We start from the raw sequence: 18,859 nt of genomic DNA, 5'->3' as shown, positions 1-18,859 counted from the left end.
AGGAGGGAACAATCTCAAGGCTTTATTTTCTGCTACCAAGTGAATTAGATGTTTTTGAATCTTCACATTAAAATTATATCCCACGATTAGATCAGTTGGTGAACTTTAGCAGCAGGTTTAACTTGGTGCTTACTCTTCGATGCTGCTGCTGCTGCTGCTTTCATACTTCTTATTTTCCCCGATAAGGAGCCCTCGGAAACCAGCCTCTGCCTGACTACCAGCATTATTGATAAGGGCATATCTTCAAAAAGACATGTCATGGCAGAGAAAGACTGAATGACAGCCATCACACATGACTGAGTACAGAATGGAAAATACTCACCCAGCTAGTATTCATTCTTATTCCAAAACAACTATACTTTTTTGTTCAAAAACAAAAAGTAATAAATAGTTCTAGTGTATAACTAAGCATATTTTAGTATTAGTTTAGTGTAAATGTTTCAACGGTGTCTATCTTCTTGCTACTTTTTCATTAAATAATTTGCTTAGGCTTAGTAAGACATAGCTGTGCAGAGTCAAATGCAGGTTGCAGACGTTTTAGTGATTGAAAACCCGAAGAAGACAGACAATAAATAACCATGTCACCTGGTAGGACTTAGCATCAGGCAAGTTATCGCATAGATTGTTCACATGAATTGTGTACAATGGCCCTAATAAGGAGCCTGGAGGAACTCCCTTTAAAGCAGAAAGGAGGAAGAAAAGATACCCGAAAGCTTGGATGCAATGTTCTACCAGATAGTAGATAGAAGTCTACAGCCTGAACAGATTGCCCAATCTTGTAGTCGATTTAGCGAGATGGTATGATCAGCAGTATCAATGCCATTGGGTGAGTCAAAAGAACAAAACAACAACAACAACAAAAAGCCGCACAATATTTTTCGGCCATCTAGGGCATCTTACAACGTCCTTCACCACTTTAAGTGCTGTGAGAGTAAATCTAAAAACATTTTCAACTGTTCCCTGACCAGTTTTGCCAGAACTTTGGGAAAGTACGCAAAATTTAGAGATTGGTCTGTAATTGTTGACATACTGACAGGTTACCACCTTTTCTGCAAGGGGAGAACAGGCTGCCCTACATACACAGGGAATCTTATGTTCAGAAATTGTTAGGTTAAAGATGTAACATATGGTCTGCTGTGTACGAAAACTTAATCTTCATAATTATGGACTGCTTCGCTCTATCACATTAAACCCCGATGAAATATGCTGAATTTTGTTACCAAAAGAGGATTAAAGTTATGGGGAGGAGGAGTGTAAATACTTTCGCAAGGCGCTGTACTTTGCTTTTTTTTTTTGCTCAACTGGTTTTTTTAATCTACCACTGACAGGCAGGCACGCTGAAAGGGTTAAGTCCTCCTCTGTCCCTCCCTCCTCTCTGCAGAGAAGAACAGGCGGAGTTACCTTCACACACAGTTGTTGTATTCAAGAGTACAGTCTCCGTGTGCGGACCGTGGGACACACCGAGAGCCAAAAAAAACAACAAAAAAAACGGCGCTAAACGGGTTGAACATGAGTCTTCGGACCTCAGACTGTGTGAGTTGGAAACTGGTCCCAGTACCGAACTGAAGCCCCCAGTAAGCGCCTCTCCGGCTCCAGATGGGAGGTTATTATGCCCGGGGTAAGCGGAGTAAGCGTGTCCGTGCGAAGTTTGTCTGAGGAGGAGAAATACCTCAGCAGCCGGATGGTGAGTAATATCAGAGCGAGTTTCTCTGCCCTGGCTTTTCTTTCAGCTGGTTGCGGTGTGTCAGAACCGAGCTTCTTCTACCCACGCGGTACCAGCGCTGCATTGTTGTCCGTTCGGCTCTCCGTCATGTGGGGCTAACAGCTGCGCCGCTTTAAAGCTCCACAGTTTCTCCAAACAAAGAGCTTCAAGTAACCCGGTTATGCATTTGGGCGGATATAATGGATGCAGAAGATGTGGTAGAACATGAAGCCTGTGGGTGTCTGCGAGCAAAATGCTGAGAGGAGGTGGGGGGGCCGGGGCGGATATATGGCCATGACAAGAAGCTGTCCAAATGATTAATGAAGTTCATTATTTTCCTTATGCGTTTTTATTATTTATGTCAAACGTAGAAAAAAAAAAACCCTATCCCTATATCTTCCTTTCACATCAGTCCCATATTGCATTTACATCTGGTAATTTTCCTAGATTTTTTTTTTTTTCACTTTTTAATAAATGATGAGCATCAAATGTAGCTGCTGTTTGTGTCCAGGCTCATTTTAGTTTCACCAAATGCAATTCAACTCAACAGTGGGTCAATCTGTGCTAACACAATAAACCTGAGTCATAAGCATCACAAAATCAGTCGTCTGAACAGAAACTAAAAGAGTTGAGTAATGTAATTACAAAGTGTTGCACTGGATTATGAAGGTTTCTGTTTTTTGTGGTCACTCGGTGAGTCAGTTTCAGGTTGTTTTTTAATTAGCCTCTTATCTCCTTCCCCACTAATCTCGAAGTGTCCAGTCATGTTGATAAAATAAAAAAAGAAAAGAAAGAAATGAATTCTCCAGGCCACCTCGCCAATTTAGTACACCACGTAGTAAAACATATTGTAATATAAAAATTTTTAATGTAAAGAACCCAATAATATAATTATTTTTCCAATAACATGGAAAGGTTTTTGAACCAGCTGCATAACTGTTTGTCAAGTTCATCATTTATTATTATTTCATTTGACAACATTCTGCTTGTAGAAAATATTTATTGGCACCATATTTGACCAAATCTCATTATGGTGGACATGAATAGAATAAAGGACGTTATTTCAAATCAGAGGTTGTCTAAGCAGGCACTATGAATCCCCAAGCTGGGTGCGAATCGATGTCTGGCTGGTATGAAACGTTTGGTCTAATAATTCACTCGCTTTTCTCAGCCTAATAAGTCGGATATGAAACAATAAGGAGACATCAAAGACGTGATTTGAGCAGTTCCTTAAACATATATTTCCTTTTTTCTCAGAAAAACCAACAACTTTTATTTATTATATAGTCGTCTTATAGACTAGGTAGTACTGCAAAGTGCCATTACTACTGTAATGGTAAATTTGTGAATATGTGTGGTATAAGTTGGTGTTTTGATATTTTAAACACTCTAATTACCCACAAATTGGGAAATCTTCTTTTAAATAGACACACTTCCAGTATATATTTATAAGTAAAGTTTCCAGTTTGTCTCCCTTTTCTTCCCCACTTCACTTTTCTTTAAAAAGAAAAAAAAAAGCAATAATCTGCACAATTAATAGCTCAATCTTTTTTTTTTTTTTTAAGATACCTCACATTTGAATACAGAAAGTCCCACAGAAACGGGGCTTGCTTCTCTGAAACATTTCCTGGTAGCAATGTTTGACAAGTTCAGAAGTTTCCTCATATTTCGGTGTGATCAGTTAAAGCATGACGTGAAGCAGGTTTTCCAGGTGGCCGGGACGCAGAGAGAGGAGAGCATATGGGACTCTTGAATTACAAGGAAGTCTCCACCTGCAGCTGAACCAACCCTGACACCTGATCTGAGTCACCGTCAGGAGCCACACCAGTCTTTTGGGCTTGGTTGAAAAATATTAATAAGGAACCTCGTTGCAAAACATGGAAAAACTCTGATTAAATCGTGAAGTGTTTTCATTTTAAGTTTGACACCTTCACACTTAAAATGATCGCTCGGGATTTCTGAAGAGGGCTTCTGTCCAACATTTATAAGCAGTAAATATCTTACCTGCTGTAGAAAACGCGTCTTCATTTATTATGAATCCAGATTAAGTTGTTGGTGTGGCTGGAACTAGGTCCAAGAGGCCCGGCCCTTTGTAACAGCAGAATACCAGCAATTATAGGGTATTAACCAACAATTATTAATTAATACAGGTACAGAATGCTTTGTATGACACTTATTTGTTTGATTTTAATTCAGTTACTTAAAACAAAATATAGATCAGACTGCTGCAGAATTTAGTGGTAATGCAAAGAATATTATTATTATTACTCTATATTTTAGCCATACTGCTCTTTATAACAACTTGAGCATCGCAAAGCTTATATTAGCTGCGGACAGAGATGCTGTTCATAGCTAGCTAAGTATAGTTTTGAAACTTGGTGCTGCTCTGTGTTTTTTTTTTTTATGTCTGAAATTATTTTTACAAATAGGCAGATTTGTCTTTGTTGCAATTGAGGGGAAAATGTGGTAGCTTATATTCTGCCACCTGACTGTGTCTGGTCAGAAACAGGTTTGGGAAGGGGTATCTTGCTACATTACTTTGTTCCATACTGCCTTAGACGGCTCCAGACACTTTAGCCTTTTCTTTTGCCTTTCCTGAGAAAGAACCACAGCAGTCCAACTTAAAATGACAGCAGAGCTAACTTTTCCGAGAGGCTAACCTAGCATTAGCTTGCGTTCTCTCTGTTTTGATATGACTGGTTGATAAATTGGGTCATGACATGTTCCAGTAAATTATGTGCAGAAAGATCTGTTTCTTATGTGTAGCACATTTCAGCCACAAGGCAGTTCACTGTGCTCTACAAGATGAAAAGATAAGATAATAAACTACTCATGACCTTTTATCAGAGACTCATAGAGACACACACACAAAATAAAATAAAATAGAAATCTGAACTATCTTTTTAAACGACCAGATGGCATTGTGGAAATATCAACAATTTAAAAATAATAGAGCAAAACATTTGCTTGCCTATCTACTTAGTTATCTCTTTCTCACATTCTGCTTGCTGCCGATGACACTCTAGGTTTGTTCCTCAAAAACCTGTTTTTCAGCAGATTTAGTAGGTCAGAGGTCACGCCATGAGTCATGATGTGGTTTCTAACTCCTCTTCTACATCAGGTCGAGGACACACGTTAACGTCTTTCTGAAACAATGCTCCAAACCTTTCTCAGGATAGGCGGGCCCGTTAGATTTTTCATGGTTAATTAGGCGCTTTAAGCCCTCAGCAGCCTTGATGTATCACCGGCTCCATTATTCATCCCATTTTTGAATCATTACACTGACTAACACCAGCATATTTACTGTAATTAGATCCCACTCGATACACAGCAAGCAGACACTGGTAGTGTTAATGGGTTATTGATTTAGTCCCGGACCGGCTCGTCTCTATGAGATAATAGTGAATGTGCCCTAAAGCGATTAAATCCCCTGATCTCATAGGGATGTTTCATTCAGGAAACCTTGTTGCTTATTTATTTATTTTGCTTTGAATGAGGGTTGTTGTTTGGCTTCATGCTGATGAAAGAATTCAAAGTTTGGACTACACAGGCAGCTGTGGGACGCAGTTGGGAGGAGGAGATGTTGGGGTCAGCTTTTGGACTAAAATGAAAGATGTGCCCCTTGTTGCTCTCTCTCCCTCTCTCTTTCTCTTTTGTCTTTGGTCCTCGCTCCGTCTCTCTGTGTGAGTCTGTATCCATGAGGATCAGCTGGAGGGAATACCAATAAGCTGCGGAGGCTTCTTCCCCTCTGCGGTTCTGTTCTCCGCTGAAGGGACGGGTTTGTTCCGTCTCCGTGAGCGTGCCAGCTCCATTCCCCTTTCATGCTCATGTGGACTGCCCTCTACCAGAGGCCTGGCCTAATAGGTGCCCCCTTCATGTGCCACACATAAGGGTCTTGTTAGGCAGATCAGACGGCTTCGGGTCACCGCCGACACCTGTTCCGGAGACCCGACCTGGTGGTTTCCAGAGAATACAGCTACGACTGTGCGCAGACAGAAGCATAACTTCCTCATCGAGGGAACAGAGAGTGCAGCCTGTTTGCATACGAAAATGTCTGGTTCTTTTAATGTTCTGAACGGAGGGGAGGGAAAGCGGGGTGAGCAAGGAGGTTGCTATGCGCTCTGCTAACCTGGACCAATATTTGTCCTACCAGTTTTTCAGTGAAACACCCTCTGCATACCAGTCTGTCTTAAATAATTTGTAAGCTCTCAGCCCTGCTCTGGTTCAGAGCTAGACCAATACGCTCTGGTCGTATTTTACAATGCTGCAGCTGCTTTTGCAAGAAAAATTGAACCACCAACTACATCATTGATCCAGGAGGAGGAGGAGGAGGAGGACATACTGCAGTGCAAGATAAGCAGCATCTGCAGGATTTTTATCGACTCCTGTGACTTTGCTCAGATTTGGATGTATGTCTTGTGTTAAGATTGAGGCTCAGGCAGATGGATCTTTATTGTGCACAGAGGATTTAAGTGCGTCTTGACGTTTGCTTTGATATATGTAGGGCATTGTGAGTGACAAGGGGGTGGGGGGTTTACCAGACTAAGGTATGGAAGAGCCACTCAGAGGTCACAAGGAGAGTCGAGTGAAGTGTATCAGTATATATGATGGCGATTGTTGAGATATGAGCTGCTTAGCTTGTCTCGCTTATCTGCCTTGCTTCAGTTTTTCCCACTCCTGCGAATCTGTTTTTCATCTCCTTTGACTTGGGAATCAGGCGGTGGGTGAACATCTGGGGTGTAGATGTCAAAGAAATACAATTCATGTTTCAGCCTGAGGGAACTCCCTCCTCCCACATAAAAACCCTGACATTTGTTGTTACAAATCAAGAGGAAGAGATGCTACAATTAGCTAGCACGAGGTTCTAATGACGTCTTAACATTTTCTATTGGCTTCTGCTCAGGAACATATTTCAAAAGATTGCCTTTACATTGATTACTATTGTTAAAGCCCATGCAGTTATTCATAGTTCTGAGATAAATAATTGCACAGAACATTGTGCTTTTCTGCTGGTCATTATTTAGCTGTTTCATAGCAGGTGGTGTTTATTTTCTTAACATGATGATGAACATGAGCTTGTTTAAACTCTTGTTTCAGATATGTTTATGTCAAGTAATATCCAGTTTTTCCTGCTGTGCATTTTAACATACTGTAGCTCCTGTGACAATCATTTCTTCCAACAACTTAAAAAGAGTCGTTGGAAGAAATGATTGGTGGATCTCTGGTAGCCAAGGAATCACAGAAACATACCTGACTAGTTTTGTTAAACTATTTTTTTAAATGTGCGCCAAATTATTGATGTTTGAGTTACTGACTGCCCATAGCAACAGGTGGAGGAGGGGCATTGATTCACGCTCCAAATGATCACAGTAAACCATTTACCATATTTTGTAATACATTACTAGAAGTTTAAACCGCATGAATGGAATGAGGGGAAGTTTTGATTGTTTTTGAAACCTGTGGCTTCTTAAACTCAGACACATGCACAAGCGCCTTGCATTGTTCAAAAACACAAAATGATTTTTGCCTCATTACTAACACCTGGTGTTAGTCAGTGACCTCTAAGGCCTTAAATTCCAGTCATGACGGTCTTAAAAAAGTCATAAATTTGAGTTGGTGAGGACGTTCTCCTCCTCATTACTTCATCAGTGGCCCCAGCCCTTCTGGACAGACCATTTTTCACCCTGCTGCCTCTAACTCTGTAAAGAAAGTGTGAAAAGTAGGGCAGCGCAGCATCAGATTTATGTGGATGTTTCCATCAGCGGGAGGCTACTTCATTTAAAGCCAAGCCAGTCATCCGGGGAGCAAATTCCCATCAGAGTGACTTTCACTCTTTAGTATCCAGCAGCGGCAATAGAAAGGGGTTCATTCAGTTGAAATACGGTTTCATCAAACCTCTCACCGGGAAGCCGGCTGATGTCATACTCGCTAGTGAGTTGTGGTTCATGAATGAAGCTGTGGGTTGTGTGTGATAATCCTGTTACGTTGATGAGGCCTCGTCTTGCCAAAGTCAGCCTTGGGTTTTTTTTGTCTCTCAGAGTATGCAGCCCTTGCCCTCAGCTGTGCAGCACAAATTCAGAGCTTGTGCTCTGGCTGCAGGGTAAATACACTAATGCAAACACAATGCATCGATCTCCGTGTTTTAAATACGTGATCGAACCTTCGCAAAGAAGATGCGCGGACCGCTGCTGTTAATTTTTTTACAAAGTAAGCACCAGATATATAGGTTGCCTAAGGGTAAAGTTTAGACCCAGTGCTTCAGGAAAAGCTTGTTTCCTCTTGTGCTGGGTTGCACAGGCAGTTTGTTGTGCTCATCATTTGTAAACCAAAAACACTTGGCAGCACAAGAGACCAACATACCAGCCTGGTTCACACTTCCTCTTAAAGGATAAAGATAGGCTTTTGTTCATATGGCAAACAAGTTTGACGATAGGGCAGCGTTTGGTATGTGTGTGTGTGGTTTAGGTAATCTCTACAGGCCGCACGCTGGACAGAGCTGGACTGTGATTGGACACAGGGCTCCTCGGACTGTACGCACGTCAATCCATATGTATCGAGCTCGGTCAGAGACTCAGCTGAGGTGGGACATGACAAAGTGTCTTTTTTTCCCTCCGCACAAAAAGAGTTCTGTGTCCAAGGAGGGCAGATGGGAGGGTGGGACGAGGACAGGCGCTGAAATGCCCCCCCCACGCCCACCAGCAGGCTTGAAGATATGAACATTGGCCACTCTGTGCAGCCGGCACACATAAAGAAGTTACAGCTGAGTCTGCATGGTGCAACCTAAGGAGTCTGACATCAGCTCTGAGCCGAGATGAGATTTGTACAGCATGATAATGTTAAGAGAAACATAATCTGGTTGCTTCTATTTAAACCAGAAAAGCTACAAGTTTATTTATTTATTTTTTTAAAATCTTGATACCAGTTACCGACCCATGCCTGCATGACACTAACATTAAAAAACTTTAAATATTTGTCCTTGAGTTTACCTCTTTGATAATAGTTGAGAAATCTTAAATGGCTCCTGAATTACCAAACATATTACGTATTGAAACAGGGGCAGGTTTATAAAAAACTAATGGAAATGATGACAACTTGTGCTGCCATTTCAGAAGTACATCACCTGAAAAATCTGTTTGCGTTCATATCTATTAGAGACTATGGAAAACATTTAGCTAAAGTTCTCCCAAAAATTTCATGAGATCTGAGGGACAACACTGGACTGAAATTTGCAGTTTTGTCAAAAAAAGCTTTTGTCTGTGTAAAATGCCAATATTCATAGTATAGTTTGCCAAGTAATTGGAATCTGCATGGATAACTGGATCAAACTTCAGTCCAGATGTGTGAGGAAGCAGCTTTCTGTTTCAGTCTGAGGATTTGTTCGGTCTGTGTCAGCACACATCTAGTTATAATTCATCCACTTCGGGGCTAAGCCTCCGCTCATTTCCTCATGACTGTCATGTGTTCGTTAACGTCAGAATGTGCAGATCCGTTGCTCAAATGTGAAGCTCGCAGTATGTGACCAGTCCATGGCGATGTTGCAATGCTAAGCAGGATTGTGGGCCTAACGCCTCTTAATTCAGCTGAGATCTGTTTATTTGCTTGAATAACGGCGTTATATTTGCCAGGGATTAGCGCAGCTTCGTACCACCCATGGTGCTCGTTGTACAACACTTTGCTGTTTTAGTTTTTAACAGCTTGCACTTCCTGTCATAACACCAGCGTTGAGCCTGTGCTCAGATCTTTAGATGCCACACCAAGCCGCTGTTGCCGTTTCACTGCGCTGGAAGTTAATTTCCCCACCACTCCTTTACGAAAAGCAAAAGCACATTTCAGAAACCCAATAAAAGTCAAACTTTACTTCTTCTCTGCAGTTTCCTCTTCTTCAAGCAGCCTTTGGTTTCCTGTCATTATTAAACTCACTCTTATGTCTCTTAGCGTCGCTCTTTTACTTCCTCAGAATGAGCAGCCGAGAAGCCTTGGTTCTCTTCTGGTCACTGAACTTTTGACTCAGTGACAAAGTGAGTGCAGTCCTTGTGGGGAGAAACGCTAATTAACTGTAAAAGGAGGGAAGGCTGCGTCTGGGACAGGGATTTTCTGAGCCCCGTGGCTTTTGCGTTGCGTTACGACTGACCTACATTACATGCCCATGCTTCTTTGAAACACATTTCATAGAGGCAATCTGAATAATGCCGTCTGCGTTTTACAGCATAAACAAATGGGATTACACACACTGGCTCGTAAAAAGGAGCAGATGTGCCAAATAAGAGCATTACAGACACACCCAGATGGTCTCACAGTGTCAGCAGTGCAATAGCGTGCAAATGTTATTTGGAGGTTCACACTCGAGCATTGAAGGGCGTTGGAGAACATAGAGAAGCATCGGTAAAATAAAAACTTACTCATTGGAACCAGTGGCACCTACTCACAAATTAAAAGTTTAACATGAACAGTTGGGCACATTGGGATTCATGTACAATTAGCAGGATAGAGATTTATTTTATTTTTTATTTTTATTTTTTTAACTTTTAAAAGTGTTTTAATGTACTAAGGGTCTTTCCACACCTGGTGGACTGGGTTCGACTGGGGATCAAAAGTGCAACATTTGTTGTATTTTCAGTTGGTTTGGTTCACTTTCATACTGCATTGTGTCAAACTATCTGAACCTTTTGTAAAACCTGTTCATCCCCTTCCCTGTGGTGGCACTGTGCCAAGTACCACTGGAGAAAACGACACAAAAACCTCCAGAGAAGACATGAGGACATGTCTTTTTCGCAAATTGTAAACAAAACTGGAGTCGCGTCAGATTTTAGCAGATGCAGGATTTCTCCTTGGTGAAAGATCAGAAGCCACGATTGATCTAGAGATCGATTAAAGCGGCTGGTGTGAATGCACCGTAAGTTTAATTTAACGATGCCTAAGATGGGTTGCACCAATAAATCGGCCGGCCGATATTTTGGGAAATCAGCGATTGGCCAATACTTGCATGAGAAACCGATCTTATCTACCTCTGCAAAGGTCTGAAAATCAGCCACTGAAAGAAGACTGACTGACTGACCCGTCCTCCAAGTCACATCTGCCCGTGTACAATTAGCACCAGTCGGTACACTTTTGCCAACTCGGCGACTGTGTTGCAATACGTAGAGACTTTTCAGACAACAAATTTGGTGTTGTTGGGTCAGGCTTTTTAAAAATCGATCATGAGTCAGAAAACTGCAATCAGTGCAACCTTAGAGTATAATTAAGATTATTTATTTTTTCTATACAAGTTAGAAACAGAAGGATTTTACAGGACTTTCCATGTGTGGTTGCAAAACCTGCAAAGAATTGCATCATTTATGAAGTAATAGCCATACCCTGTGGGCTGTCGGCGCATGAGATTGTTCTTTCATTTCCTCCTGGATGGACACTTTTGCTGATGAGACACATTTCAGTTGCAGAACATCTTCTCTGTAAGCGCATCAGTCCGTAATAGAGCTTCTCCTTTTTGTTTGCACTGCAGGACCGGAATACGGAGGCCGGTTTCCTCGGCTTGCCTCTGTCGATGCGTCGGGGTTCTTCGGACAACAACCTGGACCTGGACCTCAACGATGGGAGCCCCCGCCAGGTTCTCGTCTCGGAGGTCCACCGGAGTCGCTCCTGCCTGGACAGCCTCCAGCAGAAGATCTTGAAAGTCACGGAGCAGCTGAAGATCGAGAAGGCCGCCAGAGACGAGAACGTGGTGGAGTATCTGAAGCTGGTGAACAGCGTGGACAAGCAGCAGCTGGGGCGCATCAAGCAGGTGTTTGAGAAGAAGAACAACAAGTCGTCACAGAACATCGCGCAGATGCAGAAGAAGCTGGAGCAGTACCATCGGAAGATGAAGGACAGCGAGGTCCTCCAAAGCCCGCCGCCCCGGCCGCCCTCGGCCAAACGCAGCACCATACCCAGGGAGTCGCCTCGACAGCTGAGGGACATGACCAGCAGCGGGCGCCACCCGACCATGGACAAGATCAAAACCATCGGGCCCGGCGTTTCTCTCTCCCCTCCTTTCTTCTTCAGCAAGCCCAGGGAGTTCGCCAACCTCATCCGGAACAAGTTTGGCAGCGCCGACAACATCGCTCAGCTCAAAAGCAACCTGGACGCGTCGTCCGACGGCGCAGGGAAGGTGCTGAGCAGCAGCACGTCTTTGGTGAGCAAGGCCAAGTATCCCAGCGACGACGAATGCTCCTCAATTTCGGCAGACAGCAACGGGAACCACGGTGCGGGCGGAGCCGTGGTGGGGCAGGGGCAGCAGCCCGGGGGAGACGGCCACGGCAGGTTGGAGCTGTTCTACGAGGAGGTGAGAGAGATAAAAGAGGTCCAGAGCCAGCTGGAGGAAGACATGGACGAGATTAAAGAGCAGTTCAAGAGGGAGTACAGTATTCTGAGCCAAACACTACAAGAGGAGAGGTACAGGTGAGTTGTTTACCGCTTCCTGATCAGAGTTCAGCAACAGACCTGATTTGTTCCAGTTTTTTTTTTTTTATATATATATAAACCCAAGTTTTTTGGGGGGAAATGTGAAAAGGCACAGACACAGTTTCTTTATAGAGTGGATAATTTTGTATGAATATGGAACCTGATTTAATTTAAAGATTTTTCCAGGTTTGAAGATGATGAAATTAGAGACTTCAATCCATATCCCATCATTTCGGATTCATCCAATATTCATTCTGTCTTTATGCGTGTCATTTGTGTGCTCTATATTTAAGGGCCAATCACTGTAGAAGTACATGATATAAATTCATTCAAAATTGAGAACTTGAGCACTTGAAGGGTTTAAGATGAGGAATCGTAAACTCCTCCCAAGCATATTTTTTTTTAATGTAGCAAAAATAGTTTCTTCAATCCGTATTTCTGCGTTCTGATTGGCAGGTATGCGCATCTGGAGGACCAGCTGAACGACCTGACAGAACTTCATCAAAATGAGATGGCAAATCTGAAGCAGGAGCTGGCCAGCGTCGAGGAGCGGGTGGCCTACCAGGCCCAGGAAAGAGCCCGGGACATACAGGTTCGTACGGGTCAAATACATTTTAATGATGCTTAAATCTAAGCGGGAACCTGCAAAAAGTACGCAGAATTTATTGCAGTCTTTTTCTGATTTTTCAGAACTCTCTTATTTTGTTCAGTGTGATATCTCTTAGATGGCTCTTAAGACGTGAAGTCAAATCTGAAGTTATAATTTGGATCTAGATGTAAGATTAAATCCAGCTTAGCCTTTGGGAATCAGGAATCAAAACAAACAAAAAAAGACGCGGCGGCCATGTTAGTTTTGAAGGTTGATGCGAAACCTCAAGAAGAGGGACTTCATGTTCATCTTTATTTTATTTTTTTTCTAGTTAAAAGTTAGATTGAAAAACTTACGTCAAACTTTCAAAGAAAATAATTTTTCCCCCCTTTTTCTGAGACAAACCCTGGAAGTGGAAAAAGTCCAAATCCTTTTGCAATTTTAATTGTCTTGTCAGTATGGAGGTACTTGGAAAAAGTATTTAGTGAGCTCAAGTGATAACCCTAAACTTTATATTTTTTGACGACTTCTGTATTTCCTGATATTCCTTTTTCTTTATCACTCTCTCAGCCGGTGTTTTAAAAACATTTAGGCTTTCTTGAATCCTAACTACCCAAATCAATTTGGTAAGATCCAAACTAACCCAGTTAGGCCTTAAAAGATCCACTACTTTCTCACATTAGTTTCAAAGCTTTTGCAGTTCCTTATTTACAATAGTTATAAGTGTCTGTTTATAACATTTAATTTGTTTGAATTATTTCCATGCTTATTGAATCATCCTTTTAAGTTTTTTGAACACATTGTTGGGAGTCAGATCAAAAATTTATGTTCTGCTGCTGTACAATCTCTGAAGAAATCCTCTAATAGATACAACAGCCCTGTGTTGCATTCAGTTATTTTCTGCTAGCTGAGCTTGACTGAGATGCTACATTTCAAACATTTGTGGCCAGATATTCTTCCAACGTCATAGTTTAAAAAAATAAAATAAAAAATTATAAAGTCATTTGATGATTAGAACGTCACCCAAACTGAGAAGCCTTCTGACTGACAGCGTCTCTCCCTGCGTGTCTCAGGAGGCCCTGGAGTCGTGTCAGACTCGCGTCTCCAAGCTGGAGCTCCAGCAGCAGCACCAGCAGCAAACGGTGCAGCTCGAGAGCCCGGACGCTCGGGTCTTACTGGGGAAGAGCATCAACATCATGCTGGCCATCATCACCGTCATCCTGGTGTGCGTCTCCACCGCTGCCAAGTTCGCCGCGCCACTGATGAAGAGCCGGTATCACATGGCCGCGACGCTGCTGGGCGTGTGCTTTCTGACCGTGTTCTGGAAGAGCTGGGACCGTTTACAGTATGCCATAGACAGACTGCTGGTGCCCGATTAACAACGAGAAGATCGCTCTGAAACTCTGATTAACTTAATCACCTTTAGTTGCAATAGGTGTCTAAGAAGGTTGGTTGTACAATCTTCAAAAGACGCGATCGCCGTCATTTTTAGAGGTTTGCGTTTTTAAAGACCGACTTAAATTTAATTTCTTTTTTTGTTTGTTTGAATGGAATTTGAATGTGTCTAGCTCTGCTAAACAAAATACTATTTTTATGTTTTAGTCAATTTTGCTACTTTCTCATTCAAATTTTCACAAAATATTTTAGGTCAAAGCCAGAATTAAACAAGGTGGAAAAGTTTGTTTACTGAAGAAAAATGCAGCCCATTCCATCCCATTTTGTTGCAGTCGGATTGTCACACACTCAGGAACAAGACATTACTAATACTAATAGTCACTTTTTGGTCTAAAGGAGTGGTTGGGCAAAAATACTCTTCCTTTGTTTTTGGTAAGTTCTTAGCTTAAGCATTAAGACACCAACAAGGATCCTTCTCAGACTCAAACTAGATTCTACCCTAAATTGCAAACTAGAACCAAAATTCCTCTATTTCTAGAGGTTTGTTCAGAAAATACTTTAAAAATACACCTTTATGCTTTCTCTCAGCTGCTAACACACCGCTAGCAGCAAGTAAGATTAATTTTGCATCACATTAGTCATGGTTTGCTATTTTGATCATGTCAATTAAGACAAAAAAAAATGCTCCCTAAAATATACAAACTGTAACAACCAAATTCGGACGGGTTTGGTTTCCAGGCATTTCTAATATTCACTTGCCTCTACTTACCTCTAATTCTCTATGCAGGTCAGCAGTTAGCTGAGTTTAGCAACGAATATTGCTAAATTAAGCTTCTAATTTGACTGTTACATAGGAGATGTTGTAAAAATATGGAAAAAGTCTGCATTTTAGCACTATTTTAGAACTATTTTAGAATTTCTGAACTAGACGTTTTCACCTATTTTAAATATTTGTTAGCTAAGCAATTAGACTTCTGTCTTTGAAAATTTTTGAATAAGCTGTTTAAAGGAGGAAGAGATCATTTATAGTTTATTTTTATCTTGAAACGAAATTGGAAACTTGCACAAATACACCTACCTGCTTCCTTCTTGCTGGTAACCTAAACATAGCTTAGTATCAAATTTGAAACACAATGCTCAACCAGCTAAGCTAAACAAACACATTGAGATCCTTAAATGAGTTGCTGTTCAAATTCAGCAAGCCAACATAAAAACATATTGTTTGCCGACACGTTTAAAATGCACTTACTTGCTTGTTAGCTTGTGCTAATAGCTACTTAGCTAAGTTCTGCTAACAAAATCCCATCAAATTGCTAAGCTAACCTCATTTGAAAGACTCAAAAGACATGTTCTCCAAAATATGCGAAGTAGAAACACGGGCTCTCAACTTTGAAGCTTGGTTTGCAGATTTTGTTGCGTTTGCAGTCAGAGCTACGCTACCAGACTGTTGCGTTCCCAAATATCGAACTTTTCCACTTAAGGGAGAAACTACAGACTAAAGCTAATGCGTCTGTTCATCATTCTTAGTCTCTTTTACCGTTTGTGTTGTGTTCATCTCTCTCATTTAACTGTTGTTTAATGTGCAATATATTTGATTTCTTGGAGCACTGTTTATTTTTTGTTTTTTAATTTTTTTTTTTAAATTCTTAAAGGAGTGAGCGTTTTACATTACTGATTCACAGCAGTGACCGGGGTTTATTGCTGAAGAAACGTGTAAAGAAGTTGTCATCAGTGCTGACATGAGAGATCCATAAACATCTAACCCACTGCTGGACTCTGATAAAACCAGCTGTCTCCTCTCTTAAAGGCCAAAAATCAATGGAGCTGCATTATCTTGCTGGTCGCCTGGTAACAACAACACACCAGTTCTCCAGTGCAGCCACACACACACACACACACACAAATGCACAAAAAGGCACAAACACACATCTTGTTGCTTATTTTTTTTATGTTATAAAAGTCTTAAGCGCTTACCCAGTTTCATTACTCTGTTTTCTAATAATGTGATGTGGAGCGGGTGGATTATACTGTGAGATGGGGCTTTTTTTTTCTTACAACTAAGGGCAGTTCTTTTTAATAAACTGCCTTGAGTTTCGGAGGAAAACGTCACTGTGTTTTGTGATTAACTACAAGCCAGTCTTTTTGGAATCACTAATGTAATATTTTATGTTTTATCTAATGAGCATCGTCTAAGAAGGACAGCACATAAATGTATAAGGACCACTGATGATGTTTCTAAATCCGTAGTAGTACAGTTTTTGTCACGGTTTGTTGCACCTTTTTGTTTTTGTAGATTAAATTTGTTCTTCTTGGTTTTTTTTTTTGTTTTTTCTTTTGACACATTTGAGGAAGTTTCTCCATGATCTCGTTTACATTCTATATTTTCCTCCGGTGCACTATGTGGTCAATCAGTTGTATGTTTATGCATTCTGTGCCTTTGTCTGATCATTTCTGTTAAATTAAACAAACCTTTTTAATCAACATGTTTGACAGATTTAAACTGCTGTGCGAAACCTGTCTTTTTATTATTTATTTTTTTCTGCAGAATTGCATGATTGGGATTCTTCTACTGGTATTCTACTATTTTTGCACAGAGAGTTGGGAAATGCCACCAGACAATTAGGCTTTACATGTCTTTATTTTGTTGTTCTAGAGAGGGAAGTGGAGGAAAGTTCAAAATTTGCATAGTCAGTTTCAGGAAAGGATCTATTTGAGTATTTTCTGCATCGATTAACTTGCAGGTTTTGTCTTTTCAACCTTTATTTCCCTGGGGGATTATTGCAGCAGGAGTCTGATATTACTGCAACCACACTGAAGTTGTTCAGCTTGCTTTACAAACACCCTCTATTAACCCCTTACTACAAATAGTGAGAATTTCAGGAAGACCTAAATTAATGAGAAATGATGTATTTAATTTGGGTCGACTGGGTGGACATCAGAAGGTTGGGGCGCTTGACAAAAGATAATTGAGGCTTAATATCTAAATTTGCATGGAAAAAAACAAGAATTTATCCTTCAGGGCATAGAAAACAGATTTTTTTTATGATACAAGTTTACAAAACCAACCATACATACAGATGATTTAGAGAATAAGCGAGATTTGTTGGAGAAAGAGTCTCAGTGGAACAAAGTCTTGTTTTTATTATGTTTTTGAAAGACCAAGTGAACCATTAGATAGTCCCAAGGTAAGTGGTAGGAGAAAAAGACAGATATGAGGGTGCAGGTAAAAAAAAATATTCAAAACATTCTGGGAATGTTTCTTTAAAGGTTCCACAAAACTGAGCCAAATGTTTTCTCTTGCTTTCATAATATAGTATTTAGATAGCATCGTTTTTACAAAAAATGTACATGTTGGACATGAAAGCTTTCTGGAAAAATGAAAAGAAAATCCTTGTGTTCATTATACTTTTAATTTTATGGGTGAAAAATATGAGTTATAAAAATGATGGGAAGATTTTGAATTTGAAAAAAAAAATCCAAACATTTTAAGAACTGCTGAAAAATTCAGTTCAAAGAGGCTTCCTTGACTGCAGCTGAAGAATCTTACAATGAACAACAGTAGTTGATGATGTGCAAAATCTTAAATACAAGTAGGCATTTAACATATGAACAATCAACACTAAATGTTAGGCTCCTGGTAGTGTATCATTTTACGACCACTCAATCTTTCTGAGATGGATGAAAAAAACTGAATAAGTAAACAATACAAACTCTGAGTTAGCAATTGGTAGTAGTGTACCGCAATAGTGCTTGCAGTTTCCTGATACGACCACTGGGGGGCGTAGATGTTTCACAGTTGATCTGACTGGACTCAGAACAGCTGCAGAATACTGACTTCATCCTACCAAAGTGGTTCAAGCGTGCTTTCCTTTTCTTTCTTTTTTTATATGACAAATTGATTTCTCTTTGACAGAGTCTGTGCTTTATAAAAAAAAAAGAAGAAGAAGAAAGAAAACATTACAACCAAGGAGAATTCCTGCAGCAAGAATCTCGTCTTACTGTTGCTGTGCATAAAAATCTGGTTACATTTTCCCCATCCAGTCCATTGATGTCAAACCTGAGAGTCGGTGTTAAAGGTTGCGTTGACAGCTGTGATCAAGAATGTTTTCCGTAGCACGATGAACGTGTGATGCAGCGGGTTGATTTAGCTTCCCGGAGGGCAGACGATTAGGGACGCATTCAGTTCCAATTAAATCAACTTTAAAGACTGAGTTTGGTGTCGTCAAGCAGCTGGTGTGGTCAGCAGTGTCACAGTTATGGCTCAGACAAATGGAAAATACAAACATCAGCTGGATTTTTAGACCACTGTGGTGAAGACTTTGGAAACCAGAGAGAAACACTAAGCAACTCTGGACTTTCCAATGCTGCTGACAGATCTAAAAGTAAAGCTGACTTGTTCTGATAAAGCACACTTTCAGGGCATATCACAATGGCTCCGTCCTGTAATCTCTGCTGCCTCTGAAAATTGATAAGGTGATAAAACAATGGACGCGCTTCCCATAGTAACTGCTGTAGTTAAAGCTGCTGGAGGTGCACTGTTCCCTGCACAGCACCGATGCACAAAGAGGCTTTTCACGGATGAATCATCAGAAGGGAACCTGTAACCTCAATGCTAAGTTCAACTACAAAGTGACAGCATTATACACATATATAATAGACCCAAGGTGTAGGTTGTGCAAGGAGGCCCCTCAGACAGCAGGGTGCAAGATGCTGGCAGGGAAAGCGTACATGGAACG

At 41.0% G+C, this 18,859-nt stretch overlaps 1 protein-coding gene and 1 long non-coding RNA gene across 2 annotated transcripts; one reads left to right on the top strand and one right to left on the bottom strand.

Moving 5' to 3' along the window:
• The first annotated feature begins 1,363 nt into the window (after positions 1-1,363).
• On the top strand, positions 1,364-16,604 carry LOC103154892 (transmembrane and coiled-coil domains protein 3-like). The gene is made up of 4 exons (XM_007576343.2): positions 1,364-1,684; positions 11,202-12,136; positions 12,596-12,731; positions 13,802-16,604. The coding sequence occupies exons 1-4, from the start codon at positions 1,610-1,612 to the stop codon at positions 14,105-14,107; spliced, it is 1,452 nt and encodes a 483-aa protein (XP_007576405.1). The 5' UTR covers positions 1,364-1,609; the 3' UTR covers positions 14,108-16,604.
• Positions 4,481-10,190, bottom strand: LOC107833552 (uncharacterized). Its single transcript, XR_001659316.1, has 2 exons — positions 8,527-10,190; positions 4,481-8,482 (listed from the first exon to the last, which is right to left on the bottom strand). It is a non-coding gene; the product is annotated as an uncharacterized LOC107833552 (long non-coding RNA).
• Positions 16,605-18,859: the final 2,255 nt, after the last annotated feature.

This window comes from Poecilia formosa, unplaced genomic scaffold (assembly GCF_000485575.1).
Source record: "Poecilia formosa unplaced genomic scaffold, Poecilia_formosa-5.1.2 Scaffold405, whole genome shotgun sequence".
Lineage (NCBI taxonomy): Eukaryota > Metazoa > Chordata > Actinopteri > Cyprinodontiformes > Poeciliidae > Poecilia > Poecilia formosa.
Note: the sequence above shows the minus strand (reverse complement) of the source record. Positions and strands in the feature narration are given on the sequence as shown.